Source organism: Musca autumnalis, unplaced genomic scaffold (genome assembly GCF_047663935.1).
Source record: "Musca autumnalis isolate F117 unplaced genomic scaffold, ASM4766393v1 scaffold_3, whole genome shotgun sequence".
NCBI lineage: Eukaryota > Metazoa > Arthropoda > Insecta > Diptera > Muscidae > Musca > Musca autumnalis.
In genome coordinates, this window is record NW_027411866.1 from 1,783,419 (window position 1) to 1,802,615 (window position 19,197).

The following is a 19,197-nucleotide window of genomic DNA, read 5'->3' on the forward strand; positions in this document are numbered from 1 at the left end:
GTGTAAATTTTGAAAATTAGTACGTGATATTATAATTAGCAGCTTCAATGTTGTAGATTTTACTGTGGGAGAGGAGGACCGTTATATTTTTTTTATTTTGAATGATTTCTCTGTGATGTAAACTTTCAAATCAATTCTAACAAATTTTCTCAAAATAACATGTCTGGTTTTTTTTTGTTTAACATAATAACGCACAACTCATTATTTCACAGATAATTAATCAATCAAAAAGCGGTTACGAATAGAGATGATTGAGGCTTAAAACAAGAGAATAACTGGCGGTGGTCTCGAGGCGGTTAATTTTTATCTTGGTTTTCTTTTGTTCTAGTAGAATATATGTATGTATATATGTTGTATATAGGAGGGGCGCGTTATTGAAAAAATTTAAACGAAAAATAGGGTTTTTTAAAAATTAAAAAATATAAATTTTAATAAATGCTTTTACACCCACAGTAATACGGCTTCTTACTGGTTTGTACTCGCGCCCTGTGGCGGTTGCTGCTGCTGTTGTTGTTGTTGTTGATGTTGTGATGATTGTTGTTGCTGTGACCCACTGCCTGATGAGCTTTGAGCAGCTTGCTGTTGTTGTTCCTTGGCAGCCTTTTGTTTTTTGGTTACAGGAGGAGGATTTGTAGACAACATCATGGCTCTAATACGTCTTTGAGCCGACTAGAATGGAATAAAGAAAGACAACGTTAGAGGATTCCATGCCTAATATGAATTGTCCGAACAAGTTACCTGAACACTATAAAATGGACCGATAATGTGTACAGGCGTTTCTTCATCACCTCCCGATGTTGGCGCCAGCGCATGTTCGGGCAATTTGATGACACTGCCAGTGACACGTTGCAATTCTCTTACATTTTGACCACCTTTTCCAATAATACGACCAACCTGTAAAAGAAAGTAACAAGGATTAGGAAATTTGGCAAATTTATGTTTCAATTAATGTTTAGATCCACTTGAAAAACAAAAAATCCACCCAAGATCTCAATAGCTATGAGGAGTATTCCCACCATACCTGTGAGCTGGCTACCAAAATTTCAACAGTTAATCGAACATCGTCTGTGCCACTCATGAAACCTTCTTCACGCATTTTCTCAAAAATCATATATTGGGCCTTCCATTGACCCTCCGGCGTACCGACTATGGTGACCTTACGTTCTGTCTGTTGTTCAACTGGTTTGTCATTGTCTAATGGTGCAATCTTTAACGAGGCATTCGAGAAACGCATTATACTGCGGATATGTGAACCCTTAGTACCGATGATAGCACCAACAGCATTGTTCGGTATATAAAGGTACGTAGTCTCCTGCATATCATTGGGGAAGACGGGTGGAACAACAGCGGCAGCGGCAGGAGTCTTCGACATTGGAAAGCCGGGACAGGGAGCATAAGGCATACTGGGATTGAATATCATGCCATTGCCGGGCGTAGACATCATGGCCATTGGCGGCAGACCGGGGAACATGACACTTTGTGGTGCCATAGCTTGCAAATCGTTTTCATAGCTTTGACGTAATTTTGAACTGATTTGATTTTCGGCACGGGACATATTGTCGATGGCTCCCTTAACGGTTATGATGCGTTCCAAATTAAAACTGCTAATGTCATTTATGGAACTGACGGTGATTTTTGTATCTGTTTCCTGCATGATTCGCTTAATGGTGTTGCCATTCTTGCCAATTATGCGACCGATTAAATTATTGTGGGCCAAAATCTTCAGACAGATCTCCCTGTAAAGAATTCCGTTATTGAGTTAGGCAACGCCTGATTTATGGATTTGACATAAGTACTTACCCCTTATTTGTGGCATTGGCCTCCTGTTGCATAACCTCTAAAATACGTTTGCATGCATTTGTACAATTCTCAGGATTACCATAGATGGTTATTGCCTTTTCTAGGGAGCCAACATTCTCCTTTCGATGAACATCGACACGGGCCCGGCTCTGTTGTGTAATCGTGCGTATGGTGCTGCCTTGGCGACCAATAATGGCACCAACCATTTCACTTTGTACCAAAATGCGGAGCGGGAAATCCGCCTGGCGTCCGGGTCCTGGCATGCCTGGATATGGGTTTCTTGGATTGCGCTGAGTGCGACGTTGGTTTTTATCCAATTGTTCGGCGTGTAATTTGTTGCCTTCAAATTCGACCCCGTTTAAACCACCAGCAGCTCTACAAAATTTGAATAAAAAAGAGAAATTCGATTACAAACTGATTTTGGGGCATGAATGGTTGTCGCTTAAAGGAGAACACAAGATTTTGATTGTTTGACAGAAACAATTTGGAAAATATATGTATTTATGCAACTTCTAACGCCAATTGTAAGAAACGATTTCTAGTTTGAAAATCTCATTCAAGATCAGTAAGGAATAATATGTTTGATCCAACACTATTAAATATGATTCTCAATGAAATTTTACTGAAAATATTATATTTCATCTGGTCTGTCCCACGATATTGAACGAAAGCATCGGTCATTTAACATGGTGGGACAGATTAGTGTCAAGCCAAAATATCATTACAGTTTTGTTGTGATTAATTTTGCCAAAATATTCGGTGATCAGGTTTCCCAAATTCCATGGTTACGAAAATTTCATTTTTGTGTTCTTCCGTTTTCTAAATTTTACTATGTTTAACTGTGTGTGTGTATGTATGTACCTTTGAGCCTGTTCGTGGTTCTCGAATGTTATGTGAACCGTTTGTGTCTGTGGGTCCTTACTAGAGACAGCCTCACATTGTTTGACGATGCCATATGGCTTCAAAAGAGGTGCGATGTCATCGAATCGAGTTTGCAGCGGTATGCCGCTAATAATAATCTTTGATGTCGTAACACTGTGAACAAGAAAAGAAAATTGTGAAACACCAGAAAAGAAAAACTAGCTGATTGTTGTTTTAATATAACACACATACATACATACATATGTACATACATGTCTTACTTAGTTATCTTAAAGGATTAAGTGGTAAAGTTACAAGGCGGGGAAAGTCAGAGATCTACTGCAACAAAATAATGAATGAAGGGAGGGAGAAGGAGGCTGTTTCTAATAAAGCACTGCTCTCGCTTGAGTGGAAGCTAAAAAGCGTTTAAATAAAACAAACTACCGAGTGAAAGACTGATTTACCTCACAAGACACAAGATGTATTTACAAGTTAACGGAATTTTCGGCAAAGAAATTTGGATCCGAACTTCACCACAACGAACATTCGAAACAAGCGTATACCGAAAATAAAGACAAATGCCGGAACTATTTACTTTATTTGAAAAAAAAATTAAAACAAATTGATGGAGAACATTTTGTATGAAAACAGAAAATACAATGAAAACTGGAACTATGAAAACAAGTACATACTTATGTATGTATGTAGCTACGAGGGCTAGGCGAAAAGTATCTTGCCTAGGCAAGAGACAGGCGGGACACAAACATCCCGGGCGAGACAAGGGAGACTTCTCTCATATCAATGAGTGCACCCCGATTCATATTAGCTCAATGATGTGGGGCCTAGAGTTTATCACCGAGTCCGGAAGGCGTGTCCAAAGACACCACTTGTAGATCGTGGCCGACGCATAAAATAGATGGTCGTCCAGACCTGTCGTTTGTTGTGCCAGACAAGAATTAAACCGTGCGTGAACGGATAATGCAAGATCGTCATGTTAAATACCTTGCGATAGTAAGGTAACATTTGATATTGCATGAACACCCGCAAAAATGGGTTTTTCTCGTTGGACCCTGTGCCGATCGGTGCACGAAATTTAAAAAACACAATCGCGTGCTTCAATGATATTTAAAAGATGTTCCCAGGTAACGAATCATGGAACTATGCGTATGAGCCCAAAAAACAGCAATCGCCGGAAGATGCTACAGCAACGTTCAAAGCCCACGTTTTGGATGTGCCTCAAAGGGCGCGGAAAAACTGGTTTGAGCGCATACAAGAGTTTATAAATCGAGCTGAAAACTACTTTAGAAAACAGTAAACCCATTTTTGATAATAAATATTCGCATTTTCATTATTAGACCAGAAATTTGTCGTACAACTCTCTACATACATACATACATGAGTTTCTGTATGGAAAACAAAAGTCCCAAAAACATGTCACACTGATGAAAACATTCCCGCGAAATGTTGTGCCAACAACAATTCAAGATTGAATGGCCTCATTTTTGCACACATTAAAAATGCTTATGCAACCCAAATAAGTCGAATACTTTGAAAGAAGTCGTGAAATATCAAACCAAACCAAAATATAAATGAAAAAAAGAGAAATGCTAATCTAAGCAAAACACAACACACAACAAAGCACCAAATTAATTTAAAGTACATATAACAAAAACTTCTACAACAACAGCATTAACAAAAACTTACAGAAAACTTCAGAAATGAATCTATGGCCAAACCACACACAGACAAACACACCTAACTGCTTGTGGCGAGGCTCCAGCAGAGCAAAGAGGAGAGGGACAAATGCACAACAATAATCCCAAAATATATAAAATTCCAGGAAAAACAGTACCAGCACAGCGAAAATATGCGCAAGTTCAATATACTTCAGAAACTCTACTGCACATACAATATCATACATACAACATGTATGTAGGTATAATAAGAAAAAAATCAGACATTCTTTTAGCCCCACTTTTGCCTTCTTGACTGGCTGGATGGCTATCTGTCTGACAAACCGATACATTTTTCATTTCGTTGGTGTTGGTATTCCGATGACGACGATCATCACCACCATCGTGATGATGACGATGACTTGTTGTACCAGCAAAAGTAGCTAAAAAAGTGTTTGTGTCTAGCTGTAGCAGTAAGTAAAGTGAGCTGAAACCACATCCTCTGGAATTTACAGTAAAACTAAACGTTAAACTTCATGTGAGTTCTGATGCCAGTGTCGCTAGGAAAGGCAAAGAAATAACCGATAACAGCATCTAGGCCGCCCACTACTTGCCTCCTCTCGGCTACATTCGTTTATGTTGTTTGTGACAGACATGGCACAGCTAAACTGTACTAGCAGCGCAGACAGGCACACATACCTATCTAAGTCCATACGTTACATATAAAAAGTCATATCAATGATCATCATAACATTACTCTGGACAGAGCCGGCCAATCTACTCTTACGGATACCGTTAACAATCCAGGGTTTTAGTAATTCTCCCGATTTTGATGGTAATGGGTTATATAGTTATATAGTGTCCTCAATGTGGTATAAAACTTCTAATACTCGTTAGAAATTCCAAAGGGCCATTAACAAATCCTGCATGATGAAAACAATTAAAAATAACAGAAAAATGTTTCTGTCCTATCCAGAACAGTGAATATTTGTCAAATTCCGTAATGCCATGTTAACGATTTAATTGACTACTACAAATGTCTTCTATCATGTTAAGTATTATCACAATCTTAGTAAGCAGCCATACTGGCAGGGCTGCCACATAATTTTAAGAAAAATCACATATATTTTATAAAATCGTCAAAAATTAAAATACGCTCATTCAGATATATGTATTTGTTATTGAAGGAAACATAAAATGGATACTCAATTTACTTAACATGTTATTAAACTTCAAATCAGTAAATTAAACGAGAATGTTATTCATTTTGTAAATAAATATTTGATTTTAATATCTTTAACAAGACGGGTTTAATCAATGGGTCATAACAATTTGTTTTGTTAAGTTTAAATTATTTTCAGACATATCCTCAAAATCCAAAAAGACTTGGTTTGTCCTTTGCGTGTACACCTTCATATATTTGATTATTAATTAATATATTTGATTATTGTACCTTCTTAGCGCCTTAAAATTTTTAAATTTTATATGAAAATTAAATTTTTAAGACTTTCTAAGCATTTTAAAAAATCGGTCCTTCGTTTAAAAATGCCGAAAACTTTGAGGGGTAATGTAGGTAGGTATATTCTTAAATGACAATTACTTGGTTTTTGATTGGGAAAGTTATCTTACTACATTCGTAACAAGTCACTGCATTTATATGAATGTAACAGTTATGATTAAATTTATATATCATATTAAAATTTTTCATCAAAAGCCGAAAATTACAAAAAAGTAGATTTTTTGTATTGCTTGCGTTGCGGGTCAAATGCGTGGAAATGCATACGCCAAATTAAATTTTATAAACAGACACATGACAGACAGTACTATAAGAGGCAATACTATAACAATATGCCAAAAAAACCACATAAATCAATTTTTGTAACCATTTTTTGTGGCTTTAAGTGGTTTTATTATTAAGATCACCTACAAATATATGTATGATCATTCATGTTTTACAAAATTACTTGCGACTGTATTAGTAAAATCGTCATTTATCAATCTTTGACCAAATAAATCGTCAAATCTGGCAGCTGTGTATACTGGCTGCACAGACATATCCGTCGTATCGTATATCTTCATAATGGCATTTTTCGTCCAACTCAGCTTTTTAGATGTTGCATGTTCGTGATGTTTTTGGGAGTATTCCTCTTCGTTGAATTCGAAAAATACAACAAACATTTTTGAGCTCTGTTTTGTGTGGGCTAAATGGGCATAAATTCGCGACTTTTGGATTTCGTCGTTGTAACCGATATGACGTTACAAAAGATGGAGACTGTATTAAGTTATAATAATGATCCATACTTTTGCTCTTGAGGCTATAGGCAAGCAGTGATGTGGTTAGCTTGACCGGCTTGCACACAGATGTTCAGTGGTGCAATTCCTGACTTGAACATTTCATTTCAACGCAGCCAAATCGACTCAGTAAATGCTAGCCACAATGGAATCGGGCTGTACTCATTGATGTGAGGGAAGTCTAGAAATTACCCAGCAAATATTCGGATCCCTTAGTCATTATGTAACCCATTACAAAGTAATGTGAACAAAAATAACTACTTATATTACACCTTACTATGTTATGAGTACGGTGGCACAGAGCGTGTATGTTCGACTACAAATCATAGTGTTGTGTTTTCAACGATCACTGTCGGAACGCGAGTTTTTTGTTAACAACATAAAAAACTGTTGTTGGTGCACATCCATCAAAAATATGAAGGGTGTTGAAATTAAAACAAATTCCCACATTAACAGTTCTAAATATAAAAAAATATACATACATGTTTTTTAGCTTGCTTATTTTTCTACTTCAGAGCGACCTGACCTTGCTAAAATAATGGGTTAGTAGGGAGTTTTGTATGGATTTACGATTACCAACGAACACTATAAAAACCCATCATTTAGTAAGGATTTTTTTGCTGTCTCCGATCCTGCTCCCATTTGTATATTACGACCGGATAAAATAAATTTAAAAAAATAATAAAATGCTATATTTTTTTTGAAGTATATCAAAGGGCCGAATGTTGGCCCCCATTGGGCTGTGTGTGGTATGTATGTATGTACAACATCCGCAAATCAAGCAGAATTTTGTTATTCTCAACTTTAGTCATCTTGTATTATTTTTATTGGTGTTGTTGTTTGAATGTTGCTATGTTGGTGGTTACTGTTTGCATTTCCTCACAAAATACGCAAAATACGAATATGAAGAATCGCATTCGTAGCAGCAGCATCATCTTCATCATCACCGTAATTTTCCAAGAGCTTGTGCTAAACAGAAAATCTGCAGAAGGAGAACAGCAACTGTGATATGTGTATTGTGTGTGTGTGTGGACCAACAACATTCCCAGACCAAAATAACAACAAACAATATGCCACAAACTCCCAGCATGGCCAAGAAATACCTACTTTTGTATTATCATCTCCGTCATCATCTTCAAGTCAGGAATGTGATGCGATGCGGTACTCTGTCTTGATTTTTTTTCTCAATGAGTTTGTACTGTCTTCGGTGTAGTTTGGCCAATGGGAAATTCCTACGAACGAAAGGAAAGGAGACATTATGGACTGTTATAAAATCGACTCATAATGAATGCCTCTTTTCCTAATCGATGACAACGTCAGAAGAAGACGGAGAAAAAAGAAGCTAAACTGGAAACTTGTTTACATTTACACCACACTCCACATGCCAGAAATTCTTCTCTGTGTTCCTCTGCCCCCGCATGCCTAACTAGAGGTATGTACTCAAGCCCAACTTGGCTTAAAGTGGGAGCCGAGTCTCTGCATATTTGTATATTTTGCAGTTAGAGGAGTCGCGCTATTTTTCATTGCTGTAGAATTCCGGGTGACAAGTCGCTGTTGTTGTTTACCCTGCCAGTCAGGTATTTTCGTATGCAGACAGTGTCTTCAATAAATGACCAAATCCAATTGTATACGAGCTGTGATTGTGTGTGATGATGATGATGATGCCCAAGACTTTATAACTTCTTGTAGTGCCTGCCTACCCAGGAGCAACTTAATATTATGAATAGCTTAGAGTCAGCGTAGAAATGGAATGGAAGTTTAAAACATACAAAAATAAATGCTCATTTCAACGGAACATCTCTTTGAAGCTCCAAACAACGATGTTGGGTTTAGAGTCATCATTGCCACAACGGTTGGTCGTCATTCTGAGTTGTTGGCTGTTTTATGTTTGTATGTAGGCAAATGTGCGTGAGTGAATATGTAGTGCCGGTGAATATAATATCCCAGCCGAATCGAGGGCAAGCCTTTACAAATAGACCTTAAAAGCAATCTAAACTTCATACTTAATTAAAAAACAAAGTGCCAAAATATCTTCGAAATGCTTTTCCAGGAATTCCTCTTAGGCCTTTTTTCTGTGGCGGTTTCTTTTTATTCCTTCGCTTTTGTTTTGGAGGCTTTATTGTAGCCATTTTTTGCCGGTAAAACAGACAACAAATAACAACGTATCTTTTCATTGGTGGTGGCTGAGTTGGACATTCAAGGTAATACAGGCAGGTTATGTGCATAAGTAGATCCTTACACATACATTCATATGTATGTGTGGCGTTGCTTGCTAAATGCTAAGAACCACCAGAAGAAACCTAAGCAGGGGTTTTTGGTGGGAACCAAAGAAAGCATGGTAGAACAAATACAAGGTAAAGTTAATACTACAACAAATACAACTCGAACAACAACCACAAAGGAATTTGTTTTTGTTTGTAAACCTTAGTGTCAACGTAAATGTAAACAAAACAAGGAAATGTCTTTAAATTATTGGAATTTAAAAAACTAATAATTTTTCACATTTGATTGAATATTTTGGAAAACATGAATGAAAACTCGTTAGATTTTCAATTTGAATGTTTCCATATCATTCCACTAAATGCATAATTTCTCGCAGAAAGTAGAATACTTGCAAAAATGTTTCGGGTCGCTGGTAATTCATTGAAAAAAGAGAAGTTGTTTCAATCATTTGCTTTTGAAAACAAAAAAGCACATGTTTATTAGGGCTTTATTCTTTTCAAGTTTAAGAAAATACCACACATATTAACAAATATTGTACCGCCTCTATAAGCGGTGTTTTAGTGTGCGGCATGTCGTTCGGACCTGGAGGAGGTTACATGTCAATGATATGAACATGGTACAAATACACAGGTAGCCGCATCGGCAATTGTTGGTAACATAAGGTGTCAAAATTTGACATCAATTCAATGCAGTTGACACATTATGTTACCATCAGCTGGCATGATAATGCTACCTGTATTATTGTACCATGGATATGAAGCCGTCTTTATGGGAAATAGTTTTTTTTTCTGATGAATAAATTTTTTCTTCAAAAATATATATCCCTAATATACATCGAACATAGAAATAAATACATAAAATGTCGAATGGAATTTGACACTAACACTACAACCCAGTTCAGTCAGCTGGGTATTGCTGCTACCTTTTCTTGTTCTACCATGCAAAGAAAGCATAATTCTACGGGGACTTTATTTATGTGTCATTTACACATATGAAGTTTCTTTCAAATTTAAGAAAGTAGGAAGTATTTTTTTTTATTGATGGGTAAAAAAATCTAAACTTATTTAGTTAATGTTTAATAATGACAAGCTGGTTTCAATCTCATGACTTAATAGTATGTACAGTTTGACAATAAATGTATTGCAACGGCCAAAATTGTAAAAATGTTCATATTAATTGTTTGCTTATGGCAACAAATTATGTAAAAACTATACGGTTTTTTGTGCAAATCTCTTGCCATTAGTCCTCAAAATTTATTTGCGATTTATAATAAATACGGCCAAAAATAAGAAATACCTACTATTTTCAGGTGTCAATAAAAGTACTGCAAAAATTACCAACTCTATGGTTTCTTGGAGAATTACCAAAGTTGTGTTCCTTAATGAGTTGTCTATCCTCTTTGGACATTCATTGGAACTTCAATGAGCTTAGCCAGACCAAAATTAAGGCTCGGCATGTTACACTCTAAGGGTACTGCTTCCCCAATTTTTAGCAAATCTTGATCTTTCGTTGGAGGATCTTTTTTGAGTTTTCTTAAAATTAGTGGTAGTTGGTTGAACTTGTTTGACTCTTAAATATTTCTTAATGATGTCAGTGGGGATGTCCTCCCAGGTTTAATTTCCATATTTGATGGGTTTTATTGGGTTTGGTACACTTTTCGAAACTTATTATGATAGTAGAGGATAATATCTATCCATTTAGTCATTTCAATACTATTGTAGGTTGTTTCAAAATACCGCATTGAGGGTCTATACTTTGAAATGTCAAAAATATTTTCCAAAAATAAAGCGATTTACACAAATTTTTTGAACAAATGTTATTAGGGAGATATTAATAAACGTATTATTACAAAAATACATAAAAATCTACAATATTTCATTGAAAGTTTTGTTTATTAATTTTCTGTGTTTCAATTACAACAACTTTTTGACCGGTACCCGTATAATTGTGCCAAAACGTCTTATTGTAAAAATATCAAAATTTGTTGTGCCTTTGTACCTGGTAGAACAAACCAGGTAAAGTACTACAACAAATACAACTCTACAACAGCCACATAGGAATTTGTTTTTGTTTGTAACGTTAGTGTCAAAGATAAGTGTAAACAAAATAAGGAAATGTCTACAAATTATTGGAATTAAAAAAACCAAAATATTTTTTTCACACTTGATTGAATATTTTGGGCCTTATTTTTTCAAACTTATCAAAATACCACACCATCTTAACAAATGTTGTACCGCCTCTATAAACGGTGTTTTAGTGTGCGGCACGTCGTTCGGACTTGGAGGAGATTACATGTCATTTATATGAAGAAGTCTTTATGGGAATATATATTTTCTTCTGATGAATATATATTTTCTTAAAAAATATATATATCCCTAATATACATCGAACATAGAAATAAATATAAAAAATTTCGTATGGAATTTGACACTAACATTACAGCCCAGTTCAGTCAGCTGGGTATTGCTGTTACCTTTTCTTGTTCTACCATGGCTTTTGTATGAGAATTCAATTTACAACTACAGTTAGTCAACTTAATTATTGCAAAACCAAAATTATTACAAAATTTTAAATAAAACATAATTTTAGTGGTATAAATAAATATCATTATTAATATTTTTGTTAACAATACAATTCTTACACATGTTTATTAATATAATAAAATAAAAAGCAGCTAAATTTCACTAAACATTTTCTTAAAATTAACAAAAATGAGTACAACACTGTCAACTAAAGAATTGCAAAATTCACAACTCTCCAGTCTTTCACGGTATTTTTCGAAAAGTTGGTTCTAATATTTCGTATGTCCACATTTGGCATCAAAAACATCTTGTAAACGTATCTAAATTAAATAAATAAGTTTCCGAATGTTATATTCCAATGGTATTTTTTAGCCATATTTCTTTATTGCATTTTATTTAGTCCCCCAGGTTAGTGGGCGACCTATTTCCGACTTTTTCCTTCAGGTGTGCCTATGAATTTTCGATGGGGTTAATTTCTAGACACTGGAACGGGGTGTAATTGGCTTTGGTAAAGTTGTATAACAACCAAGTCCTACATAAATTAGATTTTAGATTAGATTAGATTGTAGTACTCATATTGCAATTTGTTTGAATTTTCAGGACCAACAGGCCCAAATTTCTTGACGCTTTTGGTTAAATATTTTCTTAAGACATCTTAATAAACCTCCTATGTCATTGTTTCCTCCAAAATCAGGATTTTACCAACTTCACTGCTTGGTATACAACCCCATACCATAACTGACAGTTTTCCGAACTTTACGGTATGTATTAAATTTTTGTTTTCCATGGCTTTCAAGGGTTTTCCCAATACCTTTTGAGGTCCATTGTGATAGTACAACATCATTTTAGTCTCATCAGAAAATAAAACGACGTCCCAATACTAAGGATGGCGTGAAAAGTTGTCTATAACAAGTCTGAATAGTTTCTATATATTGTGATGGGAGGGCAATGGTTTTTACGAGTGACTACGTGATGAGTGCTTCTTATTATATAGCATTATTCTGACTTTTCCATATGACACACTTACTCCAAAATCATTTTTAATTAGAAAAAGCTATTTTCTGGTGCTGCTTTGGGCTATTTCGTTAATTTCTTTAATCATTCTACAGTCAATTCGTAAGGTTACTATTTTGGACCTGCCTTGTAACGCCCTCAGATTGAGCCTGGCTTCTTTCTCGGTGCGGTATATGATGTTGTATACACTTCTCAGCTTACGAGAGGTGATTTTAGGGATTCCTCTTTCGGATTTAGAATTATTATAATTAGAATAGACCAAATGTAGCATATTTTCCGAAACCCATTTACCTGACTTTCTCTTTTTCTGAATATACCGTCTATGTTACACACACAAAAATTAATTTATGATCAAAATTTATGGATCTACATGTCCACATACCATAAAAGTCTTAAAAATCCTTAAATGCAAAAAATCGCGGGGGAAACCCCACGATTTTATTGCACATTAATTCATTTTGCAATTATTTACTTGACACCACAAAAACCAGGTACCTACACTTTTTGCCCGTTATTTTTGTTATTTCCAACCGATTTCTGCATTTATTGGCTTGATGCTGTCATTAACAGGTAAATCAACAGATATTTACAAAAAGCCCAACATTATTAAAGGAATTTCTGGTAGTAAATCCTAATTAAACTTCTACATTTTTAAAAATTGATCGTTTGCAATAATATAGTTGGCTAACTGTATTTATTTTGAAAGTTCAAGTTTGAACAGCTGGACAGATGCATCTACCTTGATAATTGTGCCATGAGGACAAATGTGTGACAAACGTGCGTTCAGGGATAAAATATAACAAGACTCTGTTGAATTTCCAAGGAAATGCAAGAGAGGGAGAATAGGTATTTTGTATCTTTGCCTTAAGCAAAAAGAAAATAAAACATACCTACATACTAAAGAGTGCGATAGAAAAGAGCAAACCAAACAAAATATATATGTATGTACGTCACATCCGTAGTATTACATACATATGTATATACGAAACAACAATAACAACAGCTAACAGCAATAACAAAAGTACAAAGTGCATTGCACAACAACAACAAAGTATGGGAGGTGGCAATGTGTTTGGTGGCGGCAAAACACACAAAAGCTTGCACCCCGAGTGCCGTGCTGCACTTTCAGCCTGTTGCATGTGCAGCAACAACAAACAAAAATTAAATGAGAAAAAGAGGGAGAAAGTCAAAATGCAGTGCAACCAGACGCTGACGCTGTTAGTGCCAAGCTATTGGAAGTACGAATAAAAAACAATAGCAACAAAATTATACATATGTTTTTTTCCAGTGCGCCATGCTGCACTTCCACTTAATACCCCCCACAATTCTACAACAACAGCTATTGGATGGAAAAACAAAACATAAACAACCATTAAATCTGGTAAACTTAAAATAAAAAACATCGTCGTCATGCGAGTGGATGGGATAGATACTCGAATCTGAGAATTTTTTCCGATGAAAATAAAGCAAGTTCTACAATCAAAGAGTCGACCAGCCAAGCTATTCGGTACAAACGCCCATTATCAACATCCATTCAAACCGAACAGAATTTATGAATGAAAAATTGTTGGTTTTTTTTTTTTTTTTGCGGCTCTCCTTTTCATCTCTTCCCTTTTTGACTTCGACTGCGCAAATATTTTGTAGTATTTTTATTTTGGGCACAACAATCTTCGCATCCTCAGATTAAAAGTTGTTGCGCTCACACGTAATCGTGACATAAAGAAAACTGATTGGAGATAATTGAATATTTTATGTTTTTTACAAACATATATACATACATATGTATATACATTTTAGACACATACATATGTATATGCGAATTTTGTGTGAAGCTGTAATATCATGGTAGATATTTTCACTTGTTGTACCCATTCTAAATTTAATAAAGCTAATAATTAATAATCCGTTAATGGTAATGGTACGTTTAGATTTAGGAAATCCAGTTGATTTTGTTAATCCCTCATAGTAAACATGATAGAACAAATAAGGTAAAGTATATACTACAACAAATACAACTCAACAACCACATGGAAATTCCCTGTAGGGACTGTGGCCGGTTTAAAGCTCACTTAAGGTTGGCTTTTTTTAAACATAAGTGGCATTTTATCGATCATTTTGCCTTATGCCAACTGACTAATTTTACAAGGCGATGAGCGCCTGAGTGGTCAGTATTGTCCAACGCCAGATAACTTTTCGACTGATAATAAACTAACTTTTTTTTGCCTATTTTTAGTCAGTTTAAAACATAATGTGAAAAAAAAACAATTTTTGTTTCTGTGTGTTTTTTATTTTTGACTTTTCATATTGTCTCTCTCCCTCTCTTTGTCTCTCTCTTTTTGTTAGAGAGAAGAAGGGGCAAATTTGTATATTTCCTTTGTGTTCCTTTTTAATTCCAGAATAATACGAGTAATATGTACGAATATGTTCAGTCCATCAACACTGTATTCTATAACTGGATGCTGCATTTATACGAAGAATATTAAGAAAAAGCAAGTGCGAATTATTTATACATTTGTGCCTAATTTCTTCGACAAACACAAATACTTTGCAGACGGTACATGTTTCTGTTTTCAGAGTGGTTAATCTCTAGATAACTTTTCGACTAACTTTATATTGGTCGAAAAGTTATCTAGACATGGACAATTGCCGAAAATTTTTTCTGTTCAAAGTGGTTCATCTCTAGATAACTTTTGAGCCAGTTTTTAGTCAGTTTATCGATCTATTATCAATCATTTGATCAACTGGTTAATAAAAGTCCGACAGGGTGTGTTCTTGTTTGTAATGTTTGTGTCACCTGTATATGTAAACAAAATAATGAAGTGTCTATAAATCAGCGTCAGACATCATACTTTTCTATTGCATACTTTACGGAGTGTCATTGTGTGAGTGCGTGCTTTTTTAATGGGTTGAATTGTGTGTGTGGAGAGAGCAACGTTAAATGAGCGCACACGGGCGCCTGACGCTGCTATAAATTATTGGAATTTGCAAAACATGAATGAAAACTCGGTACATTTTTTATTTGAATGTTTCCATATCATTCCACTAAATGCATAATTTCTCACAGATAGTAGATTTCTTGCAAAAATGTTTGGGATCGCTGGAAATTCATTGAAAAAGGAGAAGCTGTTTCAATCTATTATTTTTGAAATCAAAGAAGAACATGTTTATTAGGGCTTTCTTTTTTCAAATTTAACAAAATATCACATACATATGTAGGTATATTAACAAATGTTTTACCGCCTCTAAAAGCGGTGTTTTAGTGTGCGGCACGTCGTTCGGTCTTGGAGGAGGTTACAGGTCATTGATATGAAGAAGTCTTTATGGGAAATAGTTTTGTTTTTTTGGATTGATATATTTTTTCCTCAAAAATATATATGGGTGAATATTGCGAAAAGACTTGTTTTTCGGGTCGAAAACGGCAATGTGCGAAAATGGGTTAAAATAAATATTTTTCGGTTTATACTGTTTATACAATTTTGTGCATTAATTAGAGATAGGCCATTTTTTATTTTGTCATTACCGTAGTTAGAAAATACGCACGGTAATGACGACACGGCAATGATGGAAACGTAAGTATTTCTGGATTTAAATGTGCAAATCTTATTTTTTTGTACACAATTTAAAATAATTTAAAACAGACCATTAATTTGGAAATTATAACATAAATAACCGAAAATATAATCAGCACGGGAATCACGAAATTTGTGGAACATGCACAAAAACACTAAACACTTCAACAGCTCTAAGATAACTGACTAAATTTTTCACTTAAAACTAACGGGAATTGTCGTTACTTTGACACATTACATATAAAAAACCGATTAAAAGCATTTTTTTCTTAATAAACACATTGGCGCACGGGAATGACGAAAAAAAATTGGGACACGACTAAAATCTCTCAAAAACAAAATTTAAAAAATAAAATTATATTTATGAAATCAAAATTGACTTGGTTCATTCTTCTAGAATAACTCGGGGTACTTCATTTATATAATATATTTTGATAAATTAATGAATATCAGTGTTTTTTGAACACAAAACGATTGGGGGCACGGGAAGGCAATGACGTTTTGCACCTTGCGACCAATTTTTTGCATATAAATATGTAAAATATTTTATTTTGATTTTCGGACCTCGTTAAAGCACATTTTGTTTTACTCATTCTGTTTCTAAAAATTTAATTTTTTTCAATATTTTTAACCCTAAATGCCTCGGGACACAGAAATCAGTCGTTTCGCAATATTCACCCATATCCTTAGTGTACATCGAAAATAGAAATAAATACAGATGGGATTTGACACTGACGTTACAGCCCAGTTCAATCAGCTGGGTATTGCTGTTACCTTATATTGTTCTACCATAATAGCGCAGAATCTCGTTCAATGCGAGGGATAAAGGAGACAAATGTCACCTGCAAGCTTAAATAATGCGTTCCCCTTAATTGCAGATTATTAATGTCATTGAGAAAAATTGAAAACAATAATAGATCAAGACAACTTCCTTACACTATAACCAATACATCATGTAAAACTTTGGCACTTTTTTATTACAACGTACTGCTGCATCTTTTCAAAAGTTGAACAACTTTTTTCTTCTGGCCGTAGAAGGGAAGTTTTCTCAATAATATAGTAGATCAAACACTTTGGAAAAAAGATAATCCAGCTACACCATGAAAGCCATCATCTAAACCTCGGATCAAATAGGCGCTAAATTTTATAGCGCATTCGCATAAATTGGGAATATGCTAGTTTAAGTAAATATAAATTTTGCATACATATATCCGAAAAATTTATGCTAGAACCAAAATTTGACGAGAAAAAAATTTCACTGTCTAATCATGACTCAAAATATTGAATTATAAATACAACACACAATTTTTTATTAATATTAGACAGTACCTGTTCATTAATTTGGAAATCTAATGTATTCCGGCATTTCTAGAAGTTTTTCTTTCATTAAAAAATTGCACTCTCTACAATATTTGGAAATGAATGGATGAATTGAAATAATATTTCGTTTCAATTCAATATCTTTTCCACGCTGATTACAAAGAAGCGGTAGCTAATCTATGGAGAGAATAATTATATAGGCAAAATAACTGTAAACATACGTAATTAGACACACAGGTGTATATTTTAAACAAAACTCACCGCATTTGTTGATATCGCGACATATTGAAGACTTTTGTTGAATTTATGGCTTGAATAGTGACTTTTTCAAAAGAAAAGGTGTTTGATTTGCACTGCAAAACTCTGCCTTTAATCAAAAAGGAGAGTTACCTATCCTTTTTTTTTGTTGTTTATGGTGTGTTTTAATAAATAGGGGAAAATACTTGAAAATTTGGCACTGTGTAAATAATCTGTTTTGTGTTTTTATATATTCACTTTCTTTTTATCAAATATACTAGTAGTGAAGTGTTTATTATTTACTATAACGTTTTCAAACCACTTTCATGATATTCATGTTTGACTTCTCTTGACAGATTTCATCTAAATTGTTCGCACTTCATGATTATGATGTATTCTCATAAAAACTGCTTATTAAATATGAAAATACACTTACGTTGGTTAGTGTATTGAGTAGATTTTTCATTTCCTTAACAAATTGAATGAAATATACTCGGTCGAGCCATTCCCCATTAATCGGTGGTTATTAGTTTCGCGAAATACTTTGTTAGAAATATTATTTGCACAAAAAATTAAAAAAATAAATTAAAATAAATGCACTTTTCGTAATATGGCGCCGAACGTCAACTCCGTAACTAAAAAACAAGCAAACTTCCGGTTCTTATTGGTATTAAAGAAAATAAACTATCACAACTTTCTCTCAGGAAAAACTCTCTAGAATTACGTTAACTGAAATCGTATTTTCCTTCCGTCCTATAGCAATCATCATTACCTCCGTTAATTTATAACAGCTTAATTGCAGTTATTGCAAAATTATCGCATTGCATTTTCCTACACTACCACCAAAGGGAGGGAGGTAGGTGGGTGGGTTTCATCGAGCACAGATCGTCAACAACACCACCACGCCATCTGAAATAACACCGGCATAATTGTGTCTTCGTTGACGGACCCGGCCCGGTGGCGCCGCCGCGCTGCTCTTGTGGTCATACTTAAGCATAGTATAAACAACTAAAATGTCATTATACAATACAAAAAATGAAAAAAGAGAGGCGAAACCGCTAAATTGATTAACACAACACACAGACAGCAGCAGGCACCAATAACAGAAAAACCAAGAGCAACAACAAAAATATACAGCCAAAGAAGCACTTAATAATATTAAAAAATAAAATAATAACAAATGAAATAAAGCTCATACATACACACCAACAACATAACGAACGCGAACGGAAAGAATGAAGAGGCAAAAAAATGTGGTAGAGTCGCGATAGACACAGACGTCAACGACAGTAGACAAAGTAAAGTAGGTCAACGATTACAGACTACGGCGAGCATAGAGGGCAAAAGAAAAACAAACAATAAGGAGAATAGAAAAATATGTTTCGAGAAGACAAAACAAGAAATAACCACTCTTCATAGGAGGGAGGTAAGAAGGAATAAATAAGGTAAGGCTTAATGAAATATAACAATTCAAGATTTCGAAAAAAATACAGTAGGTACCTATCGATACATTCGGCAGATATGAGTTAAAAGACTTTACATACAGAAATAATTGGATAGGATGGAAATCCCAATTCGAGAGTTGTTGATATATTGAATTTATTCCTCTCTCTCCCCTATAGCAAAGATACATACATATGTATGTATGTTCCGAAATTCCCTGGTGTTGTCGGCTGTATAGATGGA

The 19,197-nt window shown here is 34.7% G+C and overlaps 1 protein-coding gene and 1 long non-coding RNA gene across 41 annotated transcripts in view; one reads left to right on the forward strand and one right to left on the reverse strand.

Moving 5' to 3' along the window:
- Positions 1–312: 312 nt before the first annotated feature.
- Imp (IGF-II mRNA-binding protein) overlaps positions 313–19,197 on the reverse strand; it is an 86,305-nt gene continuing 67,420 nt past the window's right edge. For 7 of the 40 annotated variants that reach the window (XM_073973657.1, XM_073973659.1, XM_073973655.1 and 4 more), the window contains 5 exons: positions 2,662–2,835; positions 1,801–2,175; positions 1,022–1,736; positions 739–894; positions 313–669 (listed from right to left, as the gene is read on the reverse strand). In XM_073973657.1, coding sequence (XP_073829758.1) covers positions 466–669; positions 739–894; positions 1,022–1,736; positions 1,801–2,175; positions 2,662–2,835 — 1,624 coding nt within the window. In that variant the 3' untranslated portion in view covers positions 313–465. Of the gene's footprint in view, positions 670–738; positions 895–1,021; positions 1,737–1,800; positions 2,176–2,661; positions 2,836–17,283; positions 17,452–17,535; positions 17,922–17,947; positions 18,054–19,197 lie in introns of those variants that run through there. The other 33 variants (XM_073973675.1, XM_073973662.1, XM_073973668.1 and 30 more) reach the window with 13 other exon arrangements.
- The window catches only part of LOC141397462 (uncharacterized), a 110,633-nt gene continuing 110,254 nt past the window's right edge, over positions 18,819–19,197 (forward strand). Inside the window, exon 1 of the long non-coding RNA XR_012411408.1 lies at positions 18,819–18,956. This is a non-coding gene — a long non-coding RNA (uncharacterized lncRNA). The remainder of the gene's footprint in view (positions 18,957–19,197) is intronic.